The 21,251-nt window shown below is 43.0% G+C and overlaps 1 protein-coding gene and 1 long non-coding RNA gene across 3 annotated transcripts in view; both read right to left on the bottom strand.

The window, feature by feature from the left end:
• JMJD1C (jumonji domain containing 1C) overlaps nucleotides 1–2,977 on the bottom strand; it is a 158,370-nt gene extending 155,393 nt beyond the window's left edge. For both annotated transcript variants that reach the window (XM_021535498.3, XM_021535521.2), the window contains exon 1: nucleotides 2,761–2,977. In XM_021535498.3, the coding sequence (XP_021391173.2) occupies nucleotides 2,761–2,901 (141 nt within the window). In that variant the 5' untranslated portion in view covers nucleotides 2,902–2,977. The remainder of the gene's footprint in view (nucleotides 1–2,760) is intronic.
• A 2,560-nt stretch (nucleotides 2,978–5,537) lies between these two features.
• LOC116183782 (uncharacterized) lies at nucleotides 5,538–21,191 on the bottom strand. Its single transcript, XR_004148475.2, has 3 exons — nucleotides 20,977–21,191; nucleotides 19,747–19,861; nucleotides 5,538–5,573 (listed from the first exon to the last, which is right to left on the bottom strand). It is a non-coding gene; the product is annotated as an uncharacterized LOC116183782 (long non-coding RNA).
• Between the last annotated feature and the right edge of the window lie 60 nt (nucleotides 21,192–21,251).

Raw genomic sequence — 21,251 nt, 5'->3', positions numbered from 1 at the left:
TGCACCCCATAAAACTCCCCGTTTGTCCATATATTCCCATAGGCACACACTGAGGCTTGCTCTCACACTTCCATTAATGCTCAGCTCTTTGTCATGCCCTTAAACCCACCTCCTCATTCCACCAGTTCCATCACCTATCTGTGAATGGTGCTGAGACAGACAGCACATGCTGCAGCTGCTTTGAGGCTGGGTGCACGCTGGCTGGCCTCTTCACTTCCAGGACACCACCAAATGCCATGACCTCCTTGCTTTTATGGTTTTTTGGGGAGAGGGTTCTCAGATGTCAGCTTTCACAGACAAGGGGAAGGAAGGCAGTTTTTCTCAAATCTCTCCCTGTTCTTGAACTGGTTGAAATTGAACGGGGGGGGGGGGTTCACACTTACTCAGGAAGAAAAGACACAAAGTCAATGCAAATAGCACTTCCATCCCAAGCCAGGATTAGGAGGTAGCTCAGTTCCAGCCAGCTGCAATTCACATTTAAAAATGCCTACTGTTGCCCTCCTCCTGTCCTGTGGTTCAGGGCAGCTTCTGCATTTCTCATTCCTCCACCCCACTTTCGTGGGACCAGGAAAACACGATATTGATAAAAGTCAATTTCAACATTTTTATATTGCACCCTGTGGGCAGCAATGAAACTGTCAGCGAGAATTACTACTTCACTCCAGTGACTGGGAGCAGAAGGGTCTGGAGCTATTTACAGGGATGGCGACCTCAAAACAAAAGCCATGGAAGGATAAGAGCAGTAGTTACTCCAGCTAGGATAGCACAAATAGAACAGGGCTAACAGCAAAATGTCCTTGTCCTTTGCTGGGGGCAGGGGAAGAGGATAATCACCTTAGCAAATATCGACTAACAAGAAGTTAATGTTCATTATAAATGCAGAAAGAGAGTCTAACCTGCAGAAACTACCTGTTGCTTAAAAAAACCTCATCATTTTTTCCTCTATCCACTTTCTTGTGCTTTGGGGCCAGAGAACACGTAACACAAAACCCCAAACACTGCACTTTAAAGAGGGCAATGATGTTCCAGTAGTTAAGTACTACTACATCTTTTTAGACCTAGAAATTATTTTCAAAACCTTCCCAGGCTTCCAGCACTCGTAGGTGACTAGGAGTGTATCTACATAGCATAATGCAGTGCTGTGCAGCTGTCTTGAACACCAGAAGGAATATGGCCACGTTAGCACTGCACCCAGGCTGAAGTGCAGCTGGAGCATCCATCCTGCTTCTCAGGTAGTTTGGATCCATGCAAATGGTGCTTCACTACAACACATAAGCACACCCTTAGTCATCCTGCCTCAAAAAACAGCTGTGACATGACAGTTCTTCCTTAAATTACCAAGAATTGCAACAAAAGAGCATCTGAAGAGAAAAACAGACACCGAAGTTAAGAAGAGGAACAAGTTTTTACAATCGGCAGCATGCATCTTTCATTTAAAAAAACAGACACAGTCCCTGAAATGCTTTTCTCTCTTTATGTCAGCTCTACCCCTAGAGTTTACAAATTATGGCTCTGACTTGTAAATGTTAGTAAATACCTCCTTAAACCTTACTCAGTGTTTCCATAACTGTATATAGATTCTAGAGACTACCCTGCAAGAATAACACCCAAAATAGGTTCTAAAAATAAAGTGTTCTAGATGATTCTCACATATAGCCAAAGGCTGAAAACACAAACCATTTCATAAAGAAGGGCATGAACTTGAATTATGAACTTGAATTCAAGGGCTTCTTGAATTATAACTGGAGAATGGGAAAAAATCCAGAAAAGCATGCCAAAAAAAAAAAAAAACCACCAAGAAAACAAAAAAGAAAACAAAACCAGAATATAGCAAAAAATTAGTATCTCAAGTCCCCTTTCTGTTTTTGAAACAAAGCTTGAAGTCTGGGAAGAACGAAAACAGGAGTTCTTAATTCTGTGATTCACACTCCTCGATCTGAGCAATCGATAATCTCTAAGACCAGGCAATTGTTTGCCTGATGAGTTTGTAAAAAAGGCAACATTCCACCCCGATCAGTGTCGGGCTGTGAACGCCCCCCCTTGCCAGCAGCAATATGGATTGCCCGGCGCAGTCCGGTGATTCCTTTTTGCAGCCTACGTAATGCCCATTTACATAGTCGTGATATTTTTGAATGTGCTTTCAGAAGCCCTAAATGACATAAAAACATCCAGGAGACAACCACAGAGGTAACACAGCACTCCTGTGCCTGCGGAATTCACGAACAATATAAAGACGAAGTCCGGGGAGCACAATAAAACTCCATTTTACAGATTATGCATTCAGAACACCAACGCGAGGAAATCCTGGCCGTGTCTCCCCCCCACAGCGAGAGTGTGTCTGAGCACAACAGAGCACATATCCTGGCTCCTTCGCTAACCTACACGCACATTCCTACACCCCTTAGCAAAACAGTGACAGCGGGCATGAAAGGAAGGGAAACAATTACATTCTTTTAATAACAACGTTCACCAGCGCGTCGGACCCAGCCGGACAGTGCTACGCGGCGGCAGCTCCTGCATTCCCCTGGATCAGCCGCATTCTCCGCCGCTGCTCCGGCAGCCCGATTGTCCCCCGGCGGCCAGGCCGGGCACCGGCCCGCTGCCCCCGCGGCCGCCCGGCCGGGGCACGGAGCCCCGCACCTGGCGCCAGCCGTGACCCTCGGCTCCACGTCACTGCGCCCGGCGGGCGCGGGGCCGTGGCACGCCGGGCCCGCCGCCCCCCGCCGCAGCCCCCGGCCCGGCCCGAGCCGCGGCTCTTACCGCCAGGTCGGGGCTGTGCGAGTCCCGCTGGGACACGGCGCGGATGACCCCGGCCCGCCAGCGCCCGCTCTCCGGCGGTTCCTCGCCGCCGAGGCACAGGAACCGCTTCCCCACCAGCTCCGGCCGCGTCTCCACCGCCATGGCCGCCGCCGCGCAGGCACCGCACCAGTCGCCGAGCCCGCTGCTCTAGGGGCCGCGCATGGCGGGCGCGGGGCGGGGACGGGCGCGGGGCTCTCGGGCTCGCAGCGGCGGGAGGGCGGGAGCCCCTCGGCCGCGCCGCCGCCGCCACAGCCCGACACAAACACCGAGCGAGGGGCGGGGGCGGGCCGGGGGTGCGCGCTCCCTCCCTCACCTCCTCCCTCCCTCTCTCCCGCGCGCGCCCGCCCGCCGCGCTGCGGCCCCGACCACTCCGCCCACGCAGCCCCACTGCCATGGAGACCGACGCCGCGCGACGTCTCCCTCCGCCAGGCAGCGCGGGGCTAGCGGCCGCAGCGCGGCAAAGAGTCCGCGGCCTCTGGGGTGGCACCCGGACCCCGCGGCGGCTCGTCCCGTCGCCCCCTGCCCAGCCCCGGCCGGGGCGGCACGGCCCTCGCCTGCCGCCCCGGCGGCCCCCGAGAGCAGCCCCGCGGTGATCCGGCACTGGCGGGTACCCGCTCCGTGCCTCCGGTGCCGCGGCGGGAGCTCGGGCACGGCCTCTCCGCGGTGCTTTCCCTCGCTGCAAGCGCCTGTCCGTCCTCCGCGGGATCGCCCGCTCCCCGCTTAAGGCGCAGCGCTCCGAGAGCTCATTAATGTATATAAATGTGTGAAGGCGGGGTACCGGGAAGATGGAACCAGGCTCTTCCCGGCGGCATCAAGCAAGAGGACACGAAGCAAGAGGCAAGGTGTTGTTGTGATGCACTGCAAGAACTTCTTCACCATGAGAATGAGACTGGAACAAATTGTCCAGAAAGGGTGCAGTCTGCCTCGCTGGAGATACTCTAGAATTGTCTAGACACAACCCTATGCCATGTTGTCTAGGACAGCCCTGCTAACAGGGAGGTTGGACCAGGTGCTCCCCTGTGGTGCCTTCGAGCCTCACCCATTCTGTGGTTCTGTGAGAGCCCATGCTGACAAGGGTATCCCAAGAGCCAGGCACCAGCACACTGATGTCCCAGCCCTCTAGGGTTTGGGAGAGCCGGGACCAGGTCTGCCATCTGCAGCACCTTCTTCCCTAAAGTCAGTTTGCTGGGGAGTTCCACAAAGACACCCATCCAATCCATCCACCTTTCCCTACTGCAAAGACTACAGAACTCCCTGGGAATGTAATGTCAGTTTAATCCCTCAGAGGCTTTTAGAGACAGAACACTTCAGCCCTAGAAGACACTCTTGAATTCTGCTGAATGCCAGCAAACAGTGCATATCCAAGAAGTCAGCTCAGAGGCTCACAGGGGCTGCAGCACCTGAGAAGCCACACGGCCACGTTCTGTAGCAGTTGCTATCGGTTTGTTGTTCTTTCCATGGCTCCCGTAGTCATGCTGTGGTAATGCCATGTTTGCATTTGAAGAGTTTTTCCTTCACGTTATCTGGAGGTGTAGCTTTCCTGAACTTCTGCCTGCCTTTACTGGTATGCTTGCCCTCAAGAGAGCAGGTTAATGATCTCTCATCTAGCACTAAAAGCAAATTTGAATAGTGCATTTTTGAAAAATAGATTATGAGGCAAAAGCCATAAATCAAGACTGCCAGCTTCCCACATTCCTGTATATTTTAGTGGAACAAATAACTTCTGGTACAAGAGAAGTTAATTAACAGAAAAAAAAAGAAAAAGAAATCAATTCATCACTCACCATGACAAGAAGTTTGTTCACAGGATTAGAATAACTCACAAGACATAACATTTATATTGGAACCTATAGATGCCTGGCATCCCAGGCTGGAATGGATGGAGGTGTGCTCTTCAGAAGCTGCAGAAGCACAACCATACTGCATTTGAGCTCAATGAGATCTTCATTCACATCCCAAGATAATGCTACAACTAACATAAGTGTACTGCAGTCTTGCAGAAAGAACAAAATGTATGTAAGTACCAGGCAGTTATCCATAAAGGGTATAAGGAGAAGTTACAAAACTGACTAAATAAATACTAATCATATCAAAGTTCTTGTATTCATTCCCTCTTGTTTAATCAAAGAGTAGAGATATTCTTTAACTCTACAATTAAATTACATTAATGTGCAATAAAATATAAAATACACCCCAAAAAAGCCAATTTTCATGATTCTAATATATTCAACTTGTGAATTTATCACAGAATACCAAACTACTAAGAATCAAATATTTTTAATTTGTTCCAAAAATTCATTTCAAGGCACTGACACTAGAATTATGTTTTAGTCTAGATTAGAATTCACTGAAGGCTATTGTTCAATGCAAAACTATCTTGTAGTTGTTAATCACCTGAAAATATCAGTAAGATCAAGTAACATCAGCATTTAGGTGGCAATTCCCATGTTTAGCTGTCAGTTCCCAGATACCAGGTGAGATGGGCAGGACTTTGTCCTGCTCTCCATTACACCACTGAGCTGGACCAGGAGGAGACAGCTCAAGGGAAAGCCTTGACACAACCCACAACTCGGCTCTTCTATCTTTCACTTTTTCATCTTGTAGCAGCTTTTTAGCTCAGAGGTGCTTTAGGAAGGTCAAAATTTCTATGTTCAGGTGGATCAGCATATGAGACTCACAGGTTGCTGGACATTTTCCACCTCCAGCAACTTATTTTCTTGGCCTCTCTTCACTTATCCATTTCTTCTTTGCTGCTTCCTTCTCTCCTGGTTTATCTGTGAAGAAATTGGGAGAGCACTAAATGCTCAGGATATGGATAAACCAACTATAAATCAACTCAGAACCTCTGTCTTCAGCAAAGCAAAGTCATGGTGCTGTGGCCCAAGACCTGAAAATAGCTTAGACACTAACTGTTTAAACAGTCTTTGCCCTATCCCACTCCAGTAGGATTTCTTCCTTTCTCAGAAGCCTTTGCAAGCATCAAACCAATACATTAACTCCCCTTTCAAAGCAACACCTCCCTTATTTGTTTGATAAATATTAAGGAATATTTGAACTGAAAAGTCAAAGCACCAAAATTCACAGGATTTAAAGGATTAGGGATGTTATTAATTGATGCATCTTCTGAAAAAAAAAAAGTGGCCTAAGGAAGCCTCTTCTTGTAGATTACTCTGAAAAGACCAGAGGAATCGTTCCTCTTGGAGCTCAGAAGCAACACTCAGAGCCAGATGGCCATGGGCAACAACAAAATAGAGCTGACACCTTCAGGCTGGTAGAAGTCCACAAAAAAAATAAAGCAAAAGAGCTCTAGGCTGAGCCCCAGGGAAGAAGAGCTTCTCTTGGGAAATCGACTGTGGACAAACTCATCTCTTACTCCCTTGAAAGTGTACACATTGGTTAGGTGCAAAATCAAGATATTTACTGAGAGCTTTTTGTATCTTCCAGATTAAAATGCAGCACAGCCTGCACTAGTAGTAATTGCATGCAGGTAAATGCCGTATTTAGAAATTAATATTTCCATTTTACAGGAAGGAAAATTGAGAGAGAAAGACAAAATGACTTGTTAGTGTCACAACTCTTAAGCAGAATTATTATTGAACTAATTATTTCTAAAATATGTGCTACCTACTTCTAGATCTATCTTGCATTTCCTTAGGACATAGCATCAGTTTCCTCTGAATTCATAATTCCTTGGAAATTTGGAAAGCCACATTTAATGTTTTCCAGTGTTCAGCAGCAGAAAATTAAAAATCTACATTAAACAGGTTGGTTTAAGAGTTTTGTAACTTTAAAATTCATAGTCAAGAGAAAACAAATTTTTCATCAAACATCAGTTAATTCTGATACAAAGCAAACTTTTTATTTCCAAGTGTCTTATCTCCTACAGAGAGTCCATGGGCTTTTCTTAAGGCATCCTCCTTGAAAGCACAATTATTTGAGTGGTGAAGCAGTCCTTGAACAATGAATGGGACATAGAATGAGTGGGAAAGTATGATTCTTTAAAGACAGTTATGTAATGTAGACACAAATGCTGCATTGAACACCTGGTTGTACAAAAGTGCAAGAGAGTAAAAGTTGTGGTTTGTGGCATTACCTCCCCAGCTCTACCACTAACAATCATGTGTTGTGATTTATTGCATCTCCAGTTGTCTACAGTCACTCTCCATTTGGGTCTGTCTACTGACCACTCCTAGTATTTTCCAGTGTCTTAGCTTTCACAGCTGTAAAAAGGCTGCAAAGTTACTGCTACATTTACACTGCAGGTGAATGGAGAACCCTGCTGTGTCCAGGTATCATCCTCAGGACTTCTTTAATACCACCCTGGCTGTTGCTACAGCCCGAAAAGGAGAAAGATTTAAGTTTACTGCATTCGTTTATCACTCCAACCATATCTGCAAAAGAAAACATTGTTGTTCACAGGCTGCCACTCCATCAATGCTGACAACAGCAAGGAGCACTACTGAGCTTCCATGTGATGTTTCACAGTCAATTTATAGCCTAGAACAGATGAATACAGCATATTCCAATTCCAACATTTCCTTCTGTTCCAGCTAATGAGATAGCACCCAAAAAGGTTGAACTATTTGAATAAACATAGCCTTCAATACATTCTCTTCCTCCGAAGTTTGCTGACATCTTAAGATATCAGCCTATCCCTGTACAACCCCTGGCCCCCATTTCCTGCCACCCTTAACCACTGCCTTACACGTGAGTCAGCAAACAGAACTCCTGGGTACCCCACATTGCTTTAAGTATACAGCTGGCCGGCTCAGCCCCACGAAGTTGCAGGGGTGGGTTCTTCTGAGACCTGGAGCTGCTGAGACCTTCTCACCCCTTGACCTTGCCCTGGGGTTGGCCGACTCCTTCCTGCTGGGGATGGCACCACCTTCAGCCGCTGCCACTGTTTTCTGCCGTGTTTAAAGCATCGTTAGACCAGCACTACACCTAACAGTCCTTCCCCCTGCTGATGGGTTTACACCCTGTAGAGGTAAAATGCAGAGGGTGGGGGAATAGAGATAACAAGGTTCTCAGTCTCCACCTTTCCTTGAATACTTGAGGACTTAATTCCAAAGGTGAAACTGCATGGCCCTGCCTTGGCCTAATCAGATAACGTCTCCATCTAAAACAACTTATTTGAATTTGTTTGGAGGAAAATGCTCTCAGTTTCTTCAAGGCAGAGATGGAAGATGCCATTTCTACTGGTCACTCAACCCAGGTGCAAGCTTTAAAAGCAAGAATGATGCACAGCAGCAGTGGTGTAACATTTTTGTGGCCATTCTAGCAATGTTAGATTTCCACTCAAGTTTCTTTCCTGCTTTTCATCTTACTGCTGATGCCAGCTTGAGGCTTGGTACTTCTCAAGAATCAGACTGAGCTTTAGGCCTATCGGTCAGCTCTCCCACAACATTCTAACACCCATAAGACAGAACAAGAACTGAGAACAATTTCTTATTTAGTTGAGGGGATCCACCCACAGAACAAAACACCAAAAGAGCTTATTCAGAGCCTGAACAGCCTCAGCACTGCTGATGGTCCTCCTGAAAGAGCCTACCTTGCCTTCAGCTGCTCCCATATACAATGCTCCTTTCTCCTGTCTGTCACTCACACATAAAACATGAAACCAATCAGCATTAAAATTAATTAATCACCTTCCCATGAGCCTTTGCTTCCACACCTTAGCTGTATAAATGCCAGTCAGTAAGACATGCTCTGCTGCTGAGGTAGTATTAACTAGAAAGATAGCTGAGTGTGTAGAAATTTAGGTTTCTCTCACATGGGCTCCTGGAGCATCAATTTTGTGGATTATCTGGTGTGTATTTTTTACCTGATGTTAAGTGCTTGGCTGTTTCTATCTCTGTGTTTTTACTATTAGTGGCTCTTGAAAGTTAGCAGATGGGTAACACTACAAAGAAAATCCCTGAAAACACAAACAGCCATGAAGACAGTTACTGCTTCTATGTCAGGCTTTTATCTCAGTTTTAAGATGTACTAAAGTTTCCCAGAATATTGTAGAGGAATATCTGTGTTGGATGAAAGGTGTTTAAGTAGATCATTTTATGAGTAGATACTGTTACTGATAAAAAGAACAGGACATATTCAACACTGAAATAAACTTACAGATCTTCTTTGAATTAACTGGGAGGTAGGTTGAGCTCTTATCCTCATGGAGATCACTAAGGTATTGTGTAGCAAAGATAAAAGAAGGGAAAACGTGCAACTATATCTGCTAGAGTTTTCTGACTTCTGAGTTGTTAAAGGTCTTTATAGAACTCCACTCGTAGTGCATTGAAGTACTTGAAACAGAAGTTCTATAATCTTATTTCTATTCTGTACATAAATTTCTTAATGTTTATTTTAAAACTTATAATGTATTTTTTAAAGCCTATTAAGAGCTATACTGGTGCTGCAGTGCAGGAAACTTCCTCCCTTCTGAACCTCTAGCTTCTCTATGATTAATGGTGTGGTGGTGCCCCCTTCAAAAGCAGGGGCTCCTGTTAACAGCAGCTCTGGATTGAAATGACTTGGAGGTTGCTGTTGCTTATCCTGACATAACTAAAACAGGTGATGGTTATAGTGAGAAAATAGTTTGCAATGCTGTTCTACAATATGCACAATAAAAAGCAAATAGGAGGCTTTGGGGTTTAGGAAGGTCTAAAGCTGAGGTAAGAAACAGCTGATTTCAGCTACCATTAAAATGTACTAGATGGAGAACATGACAACGTTCCTATGCTTGTCTGGGGGAAAAAAATATTAACAGAAAGATAGTTGGGCCTTTCTGAAAGTGAGGTAGAAAGAAAAGCTCTTAATGGCATAGGACAAATATAATTACTTTTTCTTTTTGAAATTTCTCTAACTTCTTTTCTCAGCCTCATTTACTACTCTGCTATCCAAATTCCTTTGCATTTTCTTAATTCAATTTTAGTATTTCCCCTATATCTTTATCTCACCAAGTATAATTGTTTGCCAGTTTTGTCTAAAAGAGTAACATGTGGTAAGGGCTCTTTAACAAACTTGTCTGATGAATATTTTTATGCCATGCTAGTTCTTTCCTCCTGCCAGCAAATTGTCTGCCAAGTGGCTTACAACTGACACACAGGTTTCCTTCCTGTATTCCAGCTGCCTGTCTTGTTGAATTTCTGTATCAGGAAAGGATGACAGATTAGTGTTAGCTGTGTTCTGCAATCCAGTAATAGCTATTATTTAACAATATTTATCTCTTTGGTAAGGGTTAGGTCTTTATATTTCATAGTGTTGTCTGGCACAGGGTGTAAACAAATTATGTTGCTGATTCTGTGCTGATCAAGCAGTGGTACTGTTGTATTTTTCCTGGCACTGTTATCCCAATTAAAACTATCACAAATTTTCTACTCGGCCAGTAGCTTCTTTGATTAATTTCCTGTTCTCATTAGTAGTGTTTCAGGGTCTGTCTGTCACATTTGTTCAGGCTATGCTGACCCCATAAAAGGGAATTGATTTAAGTCTGCCCTTACTGCAAGAACTGTAATGAAACATTACATCTTATAATGACAATCTGAAAAGGCACAAACCTACATAAGCATAGAGAAGGGACTTGCGTGTCTTCCTGGATTTAAGAGCAGTAGATTGTGTTTGGCTGTTGCTGTGTCATTTAATTGAATAAGAAGGTTGTCTTGGAGTCATGAACTAGCTGAGGCTGGAAGGAACCTCTGGGCATTGTCTAGTCTGACCCCTCCCTGCTCAGGGCAGGACTACCTACAGCAGGCTCCTCAGGGCCATGTCCAGCCAAGTTTTAAATATTTCTTCCAAGGCTGGAGACTTGAGTCTCTCTGTGCAATCTATCATAGTGGGAAAACGTATTTGCTTAAGTTCAAATGGAATTTCCTGTATTTCAGCTTGTACTCAGTGCCTCTTGCCCTTTCCCTGGGCACCACTGAGAAAAGGTGGCTCCTTTATTTTGTCTTTGAAAAAAGATTCCAGCAGCCATTTGTATAAATGGTAGTATTTGTATAAATTCCAGCTATTTGTATAAATAACACCATGATTAGTACCAAGTATGTATTTCATTATTGATTTTATGGCACCAAAGGAATACAATTCTCGGTCCTCCATCTCCCTAAGTCACCTTCCACAGATTCCCATCCCAGAAGTGCTGGGACCTGCTTCCTGCATCTGTAACTTTGCTGTTGCTCCTGTGGTGCCTACTGGAAAAGGTAAAAGCAGAAATTGGTTCTTCTTGCCCAGTTGGATGAAGTCCAGCCAACAGAAAACATTTGTCTGCAGTAAATAAACTCTCTGAATACAAGCACCAGCTACTCTAGTGTACAAATCAGGGAGTTGTTTTTCTCACTGAGGTAAGTCCCATTTGCACATAAAACTTAGGAAAGCATGTACTCTGTAGCTGAAGCACTGCTGACAGTAAACATGACAGAATTAGGAAAAACAATTTTGGAAAGGATTAATGGAGAAAGATGTGCTTGGTCCTAAGTAGTTGCAGGTATGTGTATTACTGTTCCCAGGGTAACTGATGCTTAATCACATTTTGTATCATTATTTTCCTGTTGCATATGACTTTTGAACCTGAGACTTCTACTCAGAGAAATTAGTATTTTTGAACATTTATCTTTACAAGAACTTATCTGGTCCTGTCCCATACTATTTTGTAGGATTATATGCAGGAATCCAAAGGAACAACCTGCTTTAGCATATACAGATTTTTAATATTAAAACATGCTCATAATACAAGACCTGCTGAAGAAATTTTAGTGAGGTATGTGCAGGTGGTTCCATGCACTATGAACACACTGTGCAGGTCTGCAGAAGACCTGCCTCCTTTCACTGAGTGGTCTAAAGATGGGCTTGCTCTTGCTGTTGAGTCCTAAACCAAGAACCTACTGGGTTCAGGAGTACTCTGCCACCCTTTCTATGTTTAAATACTGATCCTACTTCCAGAGACAAAAATACTTCTTATCTTAAATATTAGAAGTAGCTTAAGTGAGGCGAAATTAAAGGTGAAATTAAAATTATTGAAGATATATCTTCTTGTCTTGGTGTTCTATCCCCCCCCCCTCCACACACACACTTTCATCTTTTCACTTTTAATCAAAATTATGTTCCCAGAATTTTGTTTTGGTTTTGCTAAGTTGCAGCAGCAGCTACCTATAAATATTCTTTATTTGACCGTATCTTAAAAAGATGACCCCAGATTACAAAACATCAAGTTGCATTTGTAATTGTAATGAGATTATATTATACAGAATATTCTTCAGCATGGTCTGGTCTGTATTGAAAAGCACTGCATTAACATGGACTTCAGAAAAGGCCATCAAACCATGTCTGATGGCTCTGTAATCCCAGTGGTTATTTACCTGAAGCAGACTTGACTGCACACAGCATTGACATGATTCAGAAAGGTCAAGGTCCAAGGCAGGTGGTGAGCCAGCCTGCATGGTTGGGCTTGGGAGAGATGTTCCCTTTCCAGGAGGAGGCCTTAAATGACTCTTATTAAATCTGTAATTTGTGACTCATATGCCCAAATGTAATGCAAATCCACTGTCTTTCTTGTATGCAATTAATGTCAATGGAAAGATGAAATGGAAGTTCAAGGAAATAGTAAGCACCACCTCAGAGCCTTGTGTTGACTCCAATTTTCTTACATCATAAGCTGCTTTGAGCCCTCTAAAGTTATAAACCAGCAATTTAATGCTTGTGTTTCATGTTGCTTAAGTTAACTTTCTTTAGACAAAAAAGGGGTCTGAAAGTTCATGGTTGATAACTTCTGAACCAATTGATGACTGAAGTACTTGATACAAGAAAAATTTAGTGGTGCTCACAGTTGTGATGCAGCTCATCTGCAAGGAAATAAATTGAGGGAAGGTTTTCATGTCTTCCTTCCAGCATTTGCATAAACTACAAGATTTGTTGCATACTAAGGATGGTGAAACTTGAGTACTTTTTTAATGCTATGAACCCAGTGGGTCAACCATAAACATTAAAGCCATTCAAAACCATTTTTAAATTCAGCTGATCAACAATCAATGCTCATTTAACTGACGAGCATCCATCATTTATGTAATTTGTGGTCCTAAGTACTCCAGAGATCAGCTGCTGAAGTTCCTGAATTTTAAGTTGCACTTCAGTTTTCTCAGGGTTTTTTAAATTCAGGTTTCATGTATCTTGATAGATTATTTTCCAAAATGTGTGAGAGACAATGAAAAAAGCCTATGTAGAAGAACTCTGTCTATACATTAATATTGTGTGAAAGAAAGCCAAAACAAACCAACTACTGATTCTCATTTTTGATTTGCTGGAGAGTGCCTTTTGTGTATATTTTGATGTCTAACAGTTATTTCTAGCAACTTCTGGGGGACAAGGGGTATGCAAAAAAGGTGAAGCTCTTATTTGTCTAGACAGAGCATGTTTGACATAGAAAGGATTATTTTTTCCTAGCCTCCTGCGGGCTAACAGCTCAGAGCAGCTACAGACACAGTGCATTTATGCCTGTTAAACCAGAAGTTCTGCCTATTGTTTTTCCTGCCTTCATCACTTTCTACTGCTATAGTCCAACTATGCTATACCAGGCTATTAAACATTCAGCATCCAGAATGTCTAGACAGGCTAAAAGACTGTCTGTGCTCCTTTTCTCAGAGTCAACTTTCCTCAGAGCTAAAAGGCTGGTTGGAAAGCAAAGGTGGCAGAGTTTCGAGTACGAGAGACACTTCAGGCTGCCTTCTGAGTGGGTAGTAACACACACTGATAGGGATTTCTAGTGCACAAAATCCATGTGCAAACCTCCTGCTGCTCCCCAGAGAGCCTTCAAGCCTTTGACAATTACTGCTAATGTATTAAACAGTTTGCACTCCTATTCTAAGGATACCAGACTACATAGAAATGTATGTAGCTGGCAGTGTTCTATTCAAATAACAGAGGAGAAAACTCAGGGGTGACTTCCTTGCCACATAAGATGGGAAAGATCTTTTTGAGGCAGAAACAAATGGTTTCTGTGTAGGGACCTGTGGACCAAGAGAGACATCTTGCTGTGTATATCTGCTGGTTTTGGCAATGTTGAACAAGAAAGCAAACAGAAGTGCCAACTTCTTTTTTTTCTATGTAATCTTTATTTTCTTCAGTGCTGACTTGAGTCACTCTGTATAGCAAGAAGCAAGTACTTGTTTCTTGCAGGGTGGAAATGAATGTTGCCTCTAGAAGCTTTGCAAATTGAAAGTTAGATACCTTCTAAGGGCTGTTGATCCTGTTTTGCTGTTGATCTACTGCACACTCTATATGATTGTGATATATATTGTAGAAATATGCTTTGATTTTGTACCTCAGAACAAGCCTGGGAGGCTTCTTCAGAAGTGGGGAGGAAGGGAGGGCAGTCAGCTGGCACAGCAGAAGTTGTTCTTGTTGTGCTTGCAGGAGTGAGGTGACATGAGTGCTCTTATCCAGCCATGCCTTAGGGGTCCATTGCACTTCCCCTTTCTTTGAAGAATCTTGGGAAACCTTGTGCTAATTCTCTTAACTTCCAGTAAGGGAGAACAGCAGCTTTGTGGAAGTGTTTAATAACCTGAGCTCTGAAAGGAAAGTAATTTTTCCTGTGTTAGGTGAGCCCTCCAAGAACAGACATCAACAAAACATTCAGACAGGTAGCCAGGAGTTTGAGAAGCATCATGCAAAACAGTTGCCTGGATCAGAGGACAAACAACTGAATATGAGCACCCAAGAACCCTTTTGTTCTATTAATGAGAACAAAAGAGGGTGGCAGATTTATTACCTTATGCCACTCGAACAGAAAGCTTGTAAAGTTAAGAGAAATCTGATTACAAAGTTCAGCATATGGAAATGCTGGACAAATTTGGGGTTAGAGCTAGAAATCTACCATAAAGCATATAAGGACCAAAAAAAAAAAACCAAAGAAACTTGCAGTTTAATTTAAGAGATTGAAATGTGATTTAGGAATGCATAAATCCCCGTGGAGACGAAGACATCGCTAATCTATCACTTAAAGCATAGCAGGAACCTAAACTGGAAACTAAAGGCAAATTCAAAGTTTAAAAGCAGCCTAGTTTTCTAGACGGGAAAAAAAAAATTACTGGTGAAAATGAAAAAAAAAAATCCAATGTTCTGATGTCTTCAAATCAATATCCTTTGTCAGCAGCACTGCTTCTAGGAAACAAAGGTTATCTGACACGACACATGAATTAATGATTCTGTGTCTTGGGTTTAAGTTGGATGAAATGATTTGATATGCCCTTCCACTTTTAAAATCTAGAGAGACCTTTGCCCCAGAGAGATGACACTTCTTGGGGGGGAAAAAGGAACACAAGTAATGAGAAGAGAGAAAACATAGCTCCAAGGGAAAAACAGATCAGGATATTGTAATAAAACAGCTTCCTTAAACGCATTTGTTGGTCAGCAGTTTTGACTAGACCTGTCTTGGAATGAGAAAGCAAGGCACAGTGGGGTCAGCTGGCTAAAGGCTACCTTGGGGGTATAGAAAGGAATTGCCATCCTGCCTCACAGCAGAGATTCCCCTGAGTATCTCTCCCAGCTAATCCTGTTGTGCTGCCCTGAGAGTGTGGGAAAGAAGATACCTGATACCCAGTGTCCTTTGCTGGCAGCCTTTTGAATTGCTGGATAATGTATGAGATAGTCCTTCAGCTCTTGGTGCTGATTATGCTCCTCTCAAGTTCTGTGTATGGGTTTGGGCTTTGCATTTTAAGAAACTTGGGTTAGAAAGGAATCAAAAAGACTAGAAAATATCTCATAAGGAATTCTTGATTCAAAGGAAGATTTGATACATAAGTATTTGGTTTAGTTTTTTGAAGTTGCTGCAAAGGAAATTAACACCTTTCCTTCCATACTTGGGGAAGGCAGGATAAAAACTGCTGAATACTCCGTGACTCAGCTTAACTTTGATACAAGGAAAAGCTTCCAGTAGGATATCTGGTAAACATAGTTAGAAAAGGTGTGTAATTGCTGTTGAAAGGCTTCAGGAGCAGGTTGGACAAGACACCTTTCCAAATGACAAGAGGTGATACTTGTTTACTTATGCAGCAGAAAACCTTGGAGTCCTTTCTGTTTCTAAGATATGTTTTTTTCCACCTCTTTTGGGCTGGTGGCTGTGTTGAACAAGCATTGTTTAGCTGGAGACTATGACATTCTGCAAATAGATATTGTGCTGAACAGCACTCTGATTGTTGCCAAAGAAGGTATATCTCCTCTTTATTTTAAGTAAAATCCATCAGCCAGTTCAAAAGGCAATCATTGTTCCCTGATAAAATGCAGCTGGTGTGCACATGAGCTTAGTCAACAGACTATAAAATAACATAAGCTTTCCACAGGGATCAGGAACATCAAAAGCAGGTGTATTTAGAAACAATCTCCAACAGATTGCTATAATTATTAAATATGATGCATCACAGGTAGTGATGGAATATAGCTGAGATGGTACTACCCAGACAGGAAGGAATAATATGGCTTTGGTGTCCATCTCTGCATACAGATTTCAAATCCCAAAGAGTGGATCATCAGATGGTAGATTATGTGTAGCTCATCATTTAAAATGGGTCTGCTCTCATGAGGGAGGTGTATATTTACTGAAACATTCAGGTGCAGCTTTTGAACAAGTTAACAACTTTAATGCCACTCCACTTGGGAACATGGGAGAAATAACTATACAAACCTCTCTACTGGACAGCCATAGTGGTATGTACTGGTATGGTTACACTTACCCACAGAGTAATGTTTGAAGGTCCACATACAATACATGTCAGACATTTCTGTCTATAGCTTATCAACACAGAAACAGAAGTGACAGGTACAGCAAAGTGGCTTTGTGAGAGCCTCTTGGGCTGGAAATGAGCTCCTCTGTTGCCTCAGCTTGCCCTTGTGGGGGCCACATTTTATATGCTTTCAGCTCCAAATGGAAGCAATAAGGTAGGATGGACGTACAACTGCTGCCAGGAGAAAGTCTCAGATGGAGCTGTTCTGAACTTTCCCCTTCCGCTTTAGATCACATTTCCCTTAAGAAAAAAAATCCTAATGGGTTGCTTTTATGTTTCTGGTAAGAAAGAACTGCAGGCACTTTAACCCATTGCAACCCATTAAAAATTGATAAAACCAATCAGCAGTTGCATGATAAACCTTTTCACAGCATGGTGAATTTTCTTTAAAATAGTAAGTAGAGTATCCTTTTAATATTTGTACTTATAAGATTAACTGGATTCTGTCTGAATTGAATGCTGCAGTCAAACGAGGCTGGTGCTGGAGCGATGAAAACTCTTTGGCTTTACATTGATAGGACTGTTCTGAATTGCTTTCAGTGTTCTGTCTCAGCTTTATCTGCTTTTCCTGACCTACAACTCACACAATTAACAGTGCTAGACATCATTCTTTCATAGTCTTGAAAAAAAGTCTCTGGGCCTGCTGCATTTACTAACTCCTCTGTTTGCAAGGATTCCCCTCTACTACACAGTGCAGTCATCCTACAACTCTAGATAGATGCCTTTTTAATTTCAAATTCTATTTTGCTTAAAATTCAGTACTAACTGGAATTCTCAGGGCCCTGAAAGTCAGGAAACTGCTGTCAAGAAAGGCCTTGAACCATGAGTTTTACATCATGTTGCAGTTTGTGTTTTCAGGTTTTGCACTTGCAGGTATATCTGTGAACATGAGGGAAAGAAATTATTCAAAATCTAAGGTTTCTACTAATTCATATTGAAGTAAGAGCTTTAAAAGGAATGTCAGACTAATAGAACTGAGAACAATTGTGGTTAAACCTACCAAATGAAAAAAAGGTAGAAACATCCATTTGAATCTTTGTTTTTTCATTAAGTTGGGTGCTTTACATTCCTACTTTGGAATGTTAATAAATTTCATACAAACATTTCTGAAAGAGGCCCATTAGCATTCTGTCTGTGTGCTGGAATAAAAAACATTTAGACACCAACTGGCTTTGCCATGTTCCTCAGCAAGATGCTCTGCTGGGAGGCTGAAACATGTGTGAGCAAGAAGTGGCATGTCCAGAATTCTGAGCAAAAGCTTCATCTGCTTCGAGTTCCTAAAATGTCCACAGCATTGTCCAACACTCACTTTCAAATTAAAACTCATTAGGGCACAAGGGCTTTTTATCTAGAGATCAGAGCTTATCTTTGCTGCTGCTTCATGCAAAGGAAAGGTAGATGAAGAGTTAAATAGTTGAAGGCCGCAGAAACTATACATTTCAACCACATTAATTAATTATCTGTTATGGTAATAACATCAGCTTAGAGTAGTGTAAGAAATAGTCATCTTCACCCATTCTGTAGTACTTTTTTAACAGATAAACTGGCATTATCTGTTCTATGTTCTGATCCCAAAATTACAGACATATGTGGTATGATTCAGGACTGAAAGAAATCTCTGATTTTTTCAAATAATTCTAGATTTGAGACTCATCTAGGATAGATGAATTTAAAACAGTGAAGCTATGAAAAACACATCCCTGTGATTAACCTACGTGTATTTTTAACATATGTGATGCAAGTGGTGTTGTCTTTGGAGAGCAAATCCTTGTAATGCAGGGAACTGAATCCCTCTATCATAGACTAGCTTGTGTCTTCTTAAATATTGCTCATTCACTGATTGCACAGCTGCAATGTAATTAAAATGTTTACCTGTAAAAGAGGTGAAAGCTAAACATTGATGTTTGTATACATACATACATGGTATTATATCAAAGAAGTTATAAGTTATAAATTATTTTCCAACCACTGTTAAAACTATTTAAAACAACTTTTAACTATATTAAGTGGCTTTTAGAAGGGGTGTTGAAAATATCCCATAATGAGATACCTGTAATTCTCTTCCTTACACAGAAATGGACAGACATATGAGTAAGACATGCCAAGTTTGACGAAGTACATGGCATGGATTTAATTGCTGTGCTGCTCCCTGTGTTTCTGCCATGCAGGAGCACAGATTAGCATCATGTGTTAACTGGAATACAGGGAAGTTCATGGGGCATCCTTGTGCCTGTCTGCTGAGAGCCCAGCAACCACCACCCAGCTTGTTGCACTGAATTAAGTCTCAAAACATTCTGTGAAATAAATTGTAATCTTCTGAGCAAGATAAATTACTCTCAGGAGCCATCTGCCTTTACCCTTTAAAAAAAATGTCTCTTTAAATGTAAATTTAGCTTTCCAACAGAGACAGTATCGCCATGGTAACAAATGCAAGAAAAAGAAATGTCTCTTAGAGGAAAACTACTTTTTATTTTGTATAAACATATTCCATATAAAATAAATTATGCAGCTACAGAATTATTGTATATACAATCTCAGACAGTAAAAAAGAGTATAAGTCTTTTCCTGGAATGGTTCTCTGAGCTAGTACCAAACATAATTGCTTGCAGTAAAGAAATGTATTGTATACTTGATTTCACATGCTGTGAACTAGAGCTCTCATCTTTCAGTTTGCTCTAAATGGACTGGAATGCTACAAACTTCAGTGGAGCGTCAGGCAGGCAGCAGGAGTTTACAGAACTGGAGCCTAAAATGTAATCTCTGCCAGGTAATTTATATTACAAATGCTCTGCTGTGTGAATTTCCTCTGCCCAGTCTACCACTGGAGAGGTTTGTTATTCAAAGAGCACAGAAGCAGTGGCTCGGATTTCTCCTTTCATTGAATGAAAGGAAGAATGCTTTCAGGTTAGGCCTGTTTCAAAAATAAGATTGATGAGTGGTGTACTTTAAATTGTTCACAAACAAATTCCTCTCTATCTCTTCTTGCATCAGTAACCCCCTACAAAGGTCAATGTGAGGAGACACCCAAGATGGGCAGTATCATTGTTTGCAAGAATTTCTGCATGGTTAAAAATAATTTCTTTTTACATTGTCTGCTTTCTCATTTCAGGCTTCAAATTTCACAGTATACAACTACAGTGTTTTCAAACACTGTCTTTGTTGAAATATTCCACTATTGTTTATTTACCTTCTTTCTTTCTCTCCTTTTGGCTGTGTGTGGTGTGTTTGAAGGCTGCAGGGGAGTGAAGATGCCCATGGCTGGGTTTTAGTGGTAGGAGGAGGTGAAGAATTCTGGTGCTTGCCTGTGGAACAGAAACCATTCTGCATTTGCCTCTCATCTGAACAAGACAGTAGCTTACACAGATTAAGCTCTTTCTTCTTTCTGCATGGCAGGAAGGGAAACCGTATTATCTGCACTTAAATATATGTTAAAGAACTAATTGCTTCTAGAGATTGTGACACTGACTTTGGCATGTCATTTGCTGTGAGAGGCAGCAGGAATGGTGCTGAAACTGTAAACTGCTCTTTCCCTACCTCAGCTCTGAGCGGCATGTTCAGTGGCATCAACATCTATCACTTTGGATATTGCTCTGTTACACTTCTTGAAATCAGAAGTGTAAAGTGGAACATTTTCAGTGATGGCTTGGGCAGGACTTCATATGACCTAGTCTTCTGAGAAAAGATAAAGGAGTCAGCATCAGCAAAATATTGTTCTTTTATGTGTGCAGTTTTGCAGGAAGTATGAAACTAATATGTAGAGACGGATTAACTAAAGCATCAGGAAGCAATCAGCTTCTCCTGCATGTCTCTGCCTGCCAGACAAAAGTCTGGCAAGAGTACCTGGACTGGGTTACACTGTGAATCATCTTGCTTGCTGTTGGGCCTTGGGCAGCAGCTGGTAAAAAAGATGTGTAAGGGAAGAAACAAAAGTAACAAGACATACAAGCACTAATCCTTCCACGTGTATCTTCCTGGTCATCTGCAGTTTTGGATTAGCTGCCTGTAGCAGTGTGTGAGGCCCACCTAAGGACATGACCTCAAAGAGCCTTTGGCTCTGAGTGCTGTCAGCAAGCACCGAGGAGAAGCACATCCCGTAGGGCTTCAGAGGGGTGCAGGAGCCCGGAGAGGGCTGGCCCCACAGCCTGCTCGGAGGGCAGGGCCAGCCGCTGTCCCTGGGTGCCACAGCAGCCTCACCTGCCCCTGCAGCACAGAGCGGCCGGGCACGCTCCGGGGCAGCGGCCAGCCTGAGGTGACTTCAGTGTGTGACACTGATGTTCTGGCTTACCAAACACCCTACAGCACTGCGAGCACAGGGCAAAGAGCAAGGCAAGGGGTGGGCATCCCATCCCTCTCATTGCTAAGAGCTGGTCACTGTGCTTCAAATAGAGGCGGTCAGAAGGGGAGAAAGGTGCCTTACTGCAATCTTAACGACTTCTATCTGTTCCTCTCGCTTCCGGGTGCTCTGCAAAGGCTGTATCCGTGTGGAGGCCGATGACGGACGCCACTGCTGCTCCGAGCGGCCCTGGATGCCGAGGCAGGAGCAGACAGACAGCTCCCCAGGCTGCCGGCCCCGCTCCCCTCACGCCGAGCTCTCCTCCCGGCCCGCCGCGCTCCCGCCCCGCCGGGCGGCCCCGCCCGCGCGGCCGCACTGCGCAGGCGCGCGGCCCCCGAGCCAATGGGGCGGGCGGGGCG

Source organism: Lonchura striata, chromosome 7 (genome assembly GCF_046129695.1).
Source record: "Lonchura striata isolate bLonStr1 chromosome 7, bLonStr1.mat, whole genome shotgun sequence".
NCBI lineage: Eukaryota > Metazoa > Chordata > Aves > Passeriformes > Estrildidae > Lonchura > Lonchura striata.
The sequence above is the reverse complement of the archived record's forward strand: the minus strand, read 5'-3'. Positions and strand labels throughout refer to the sequence as shown.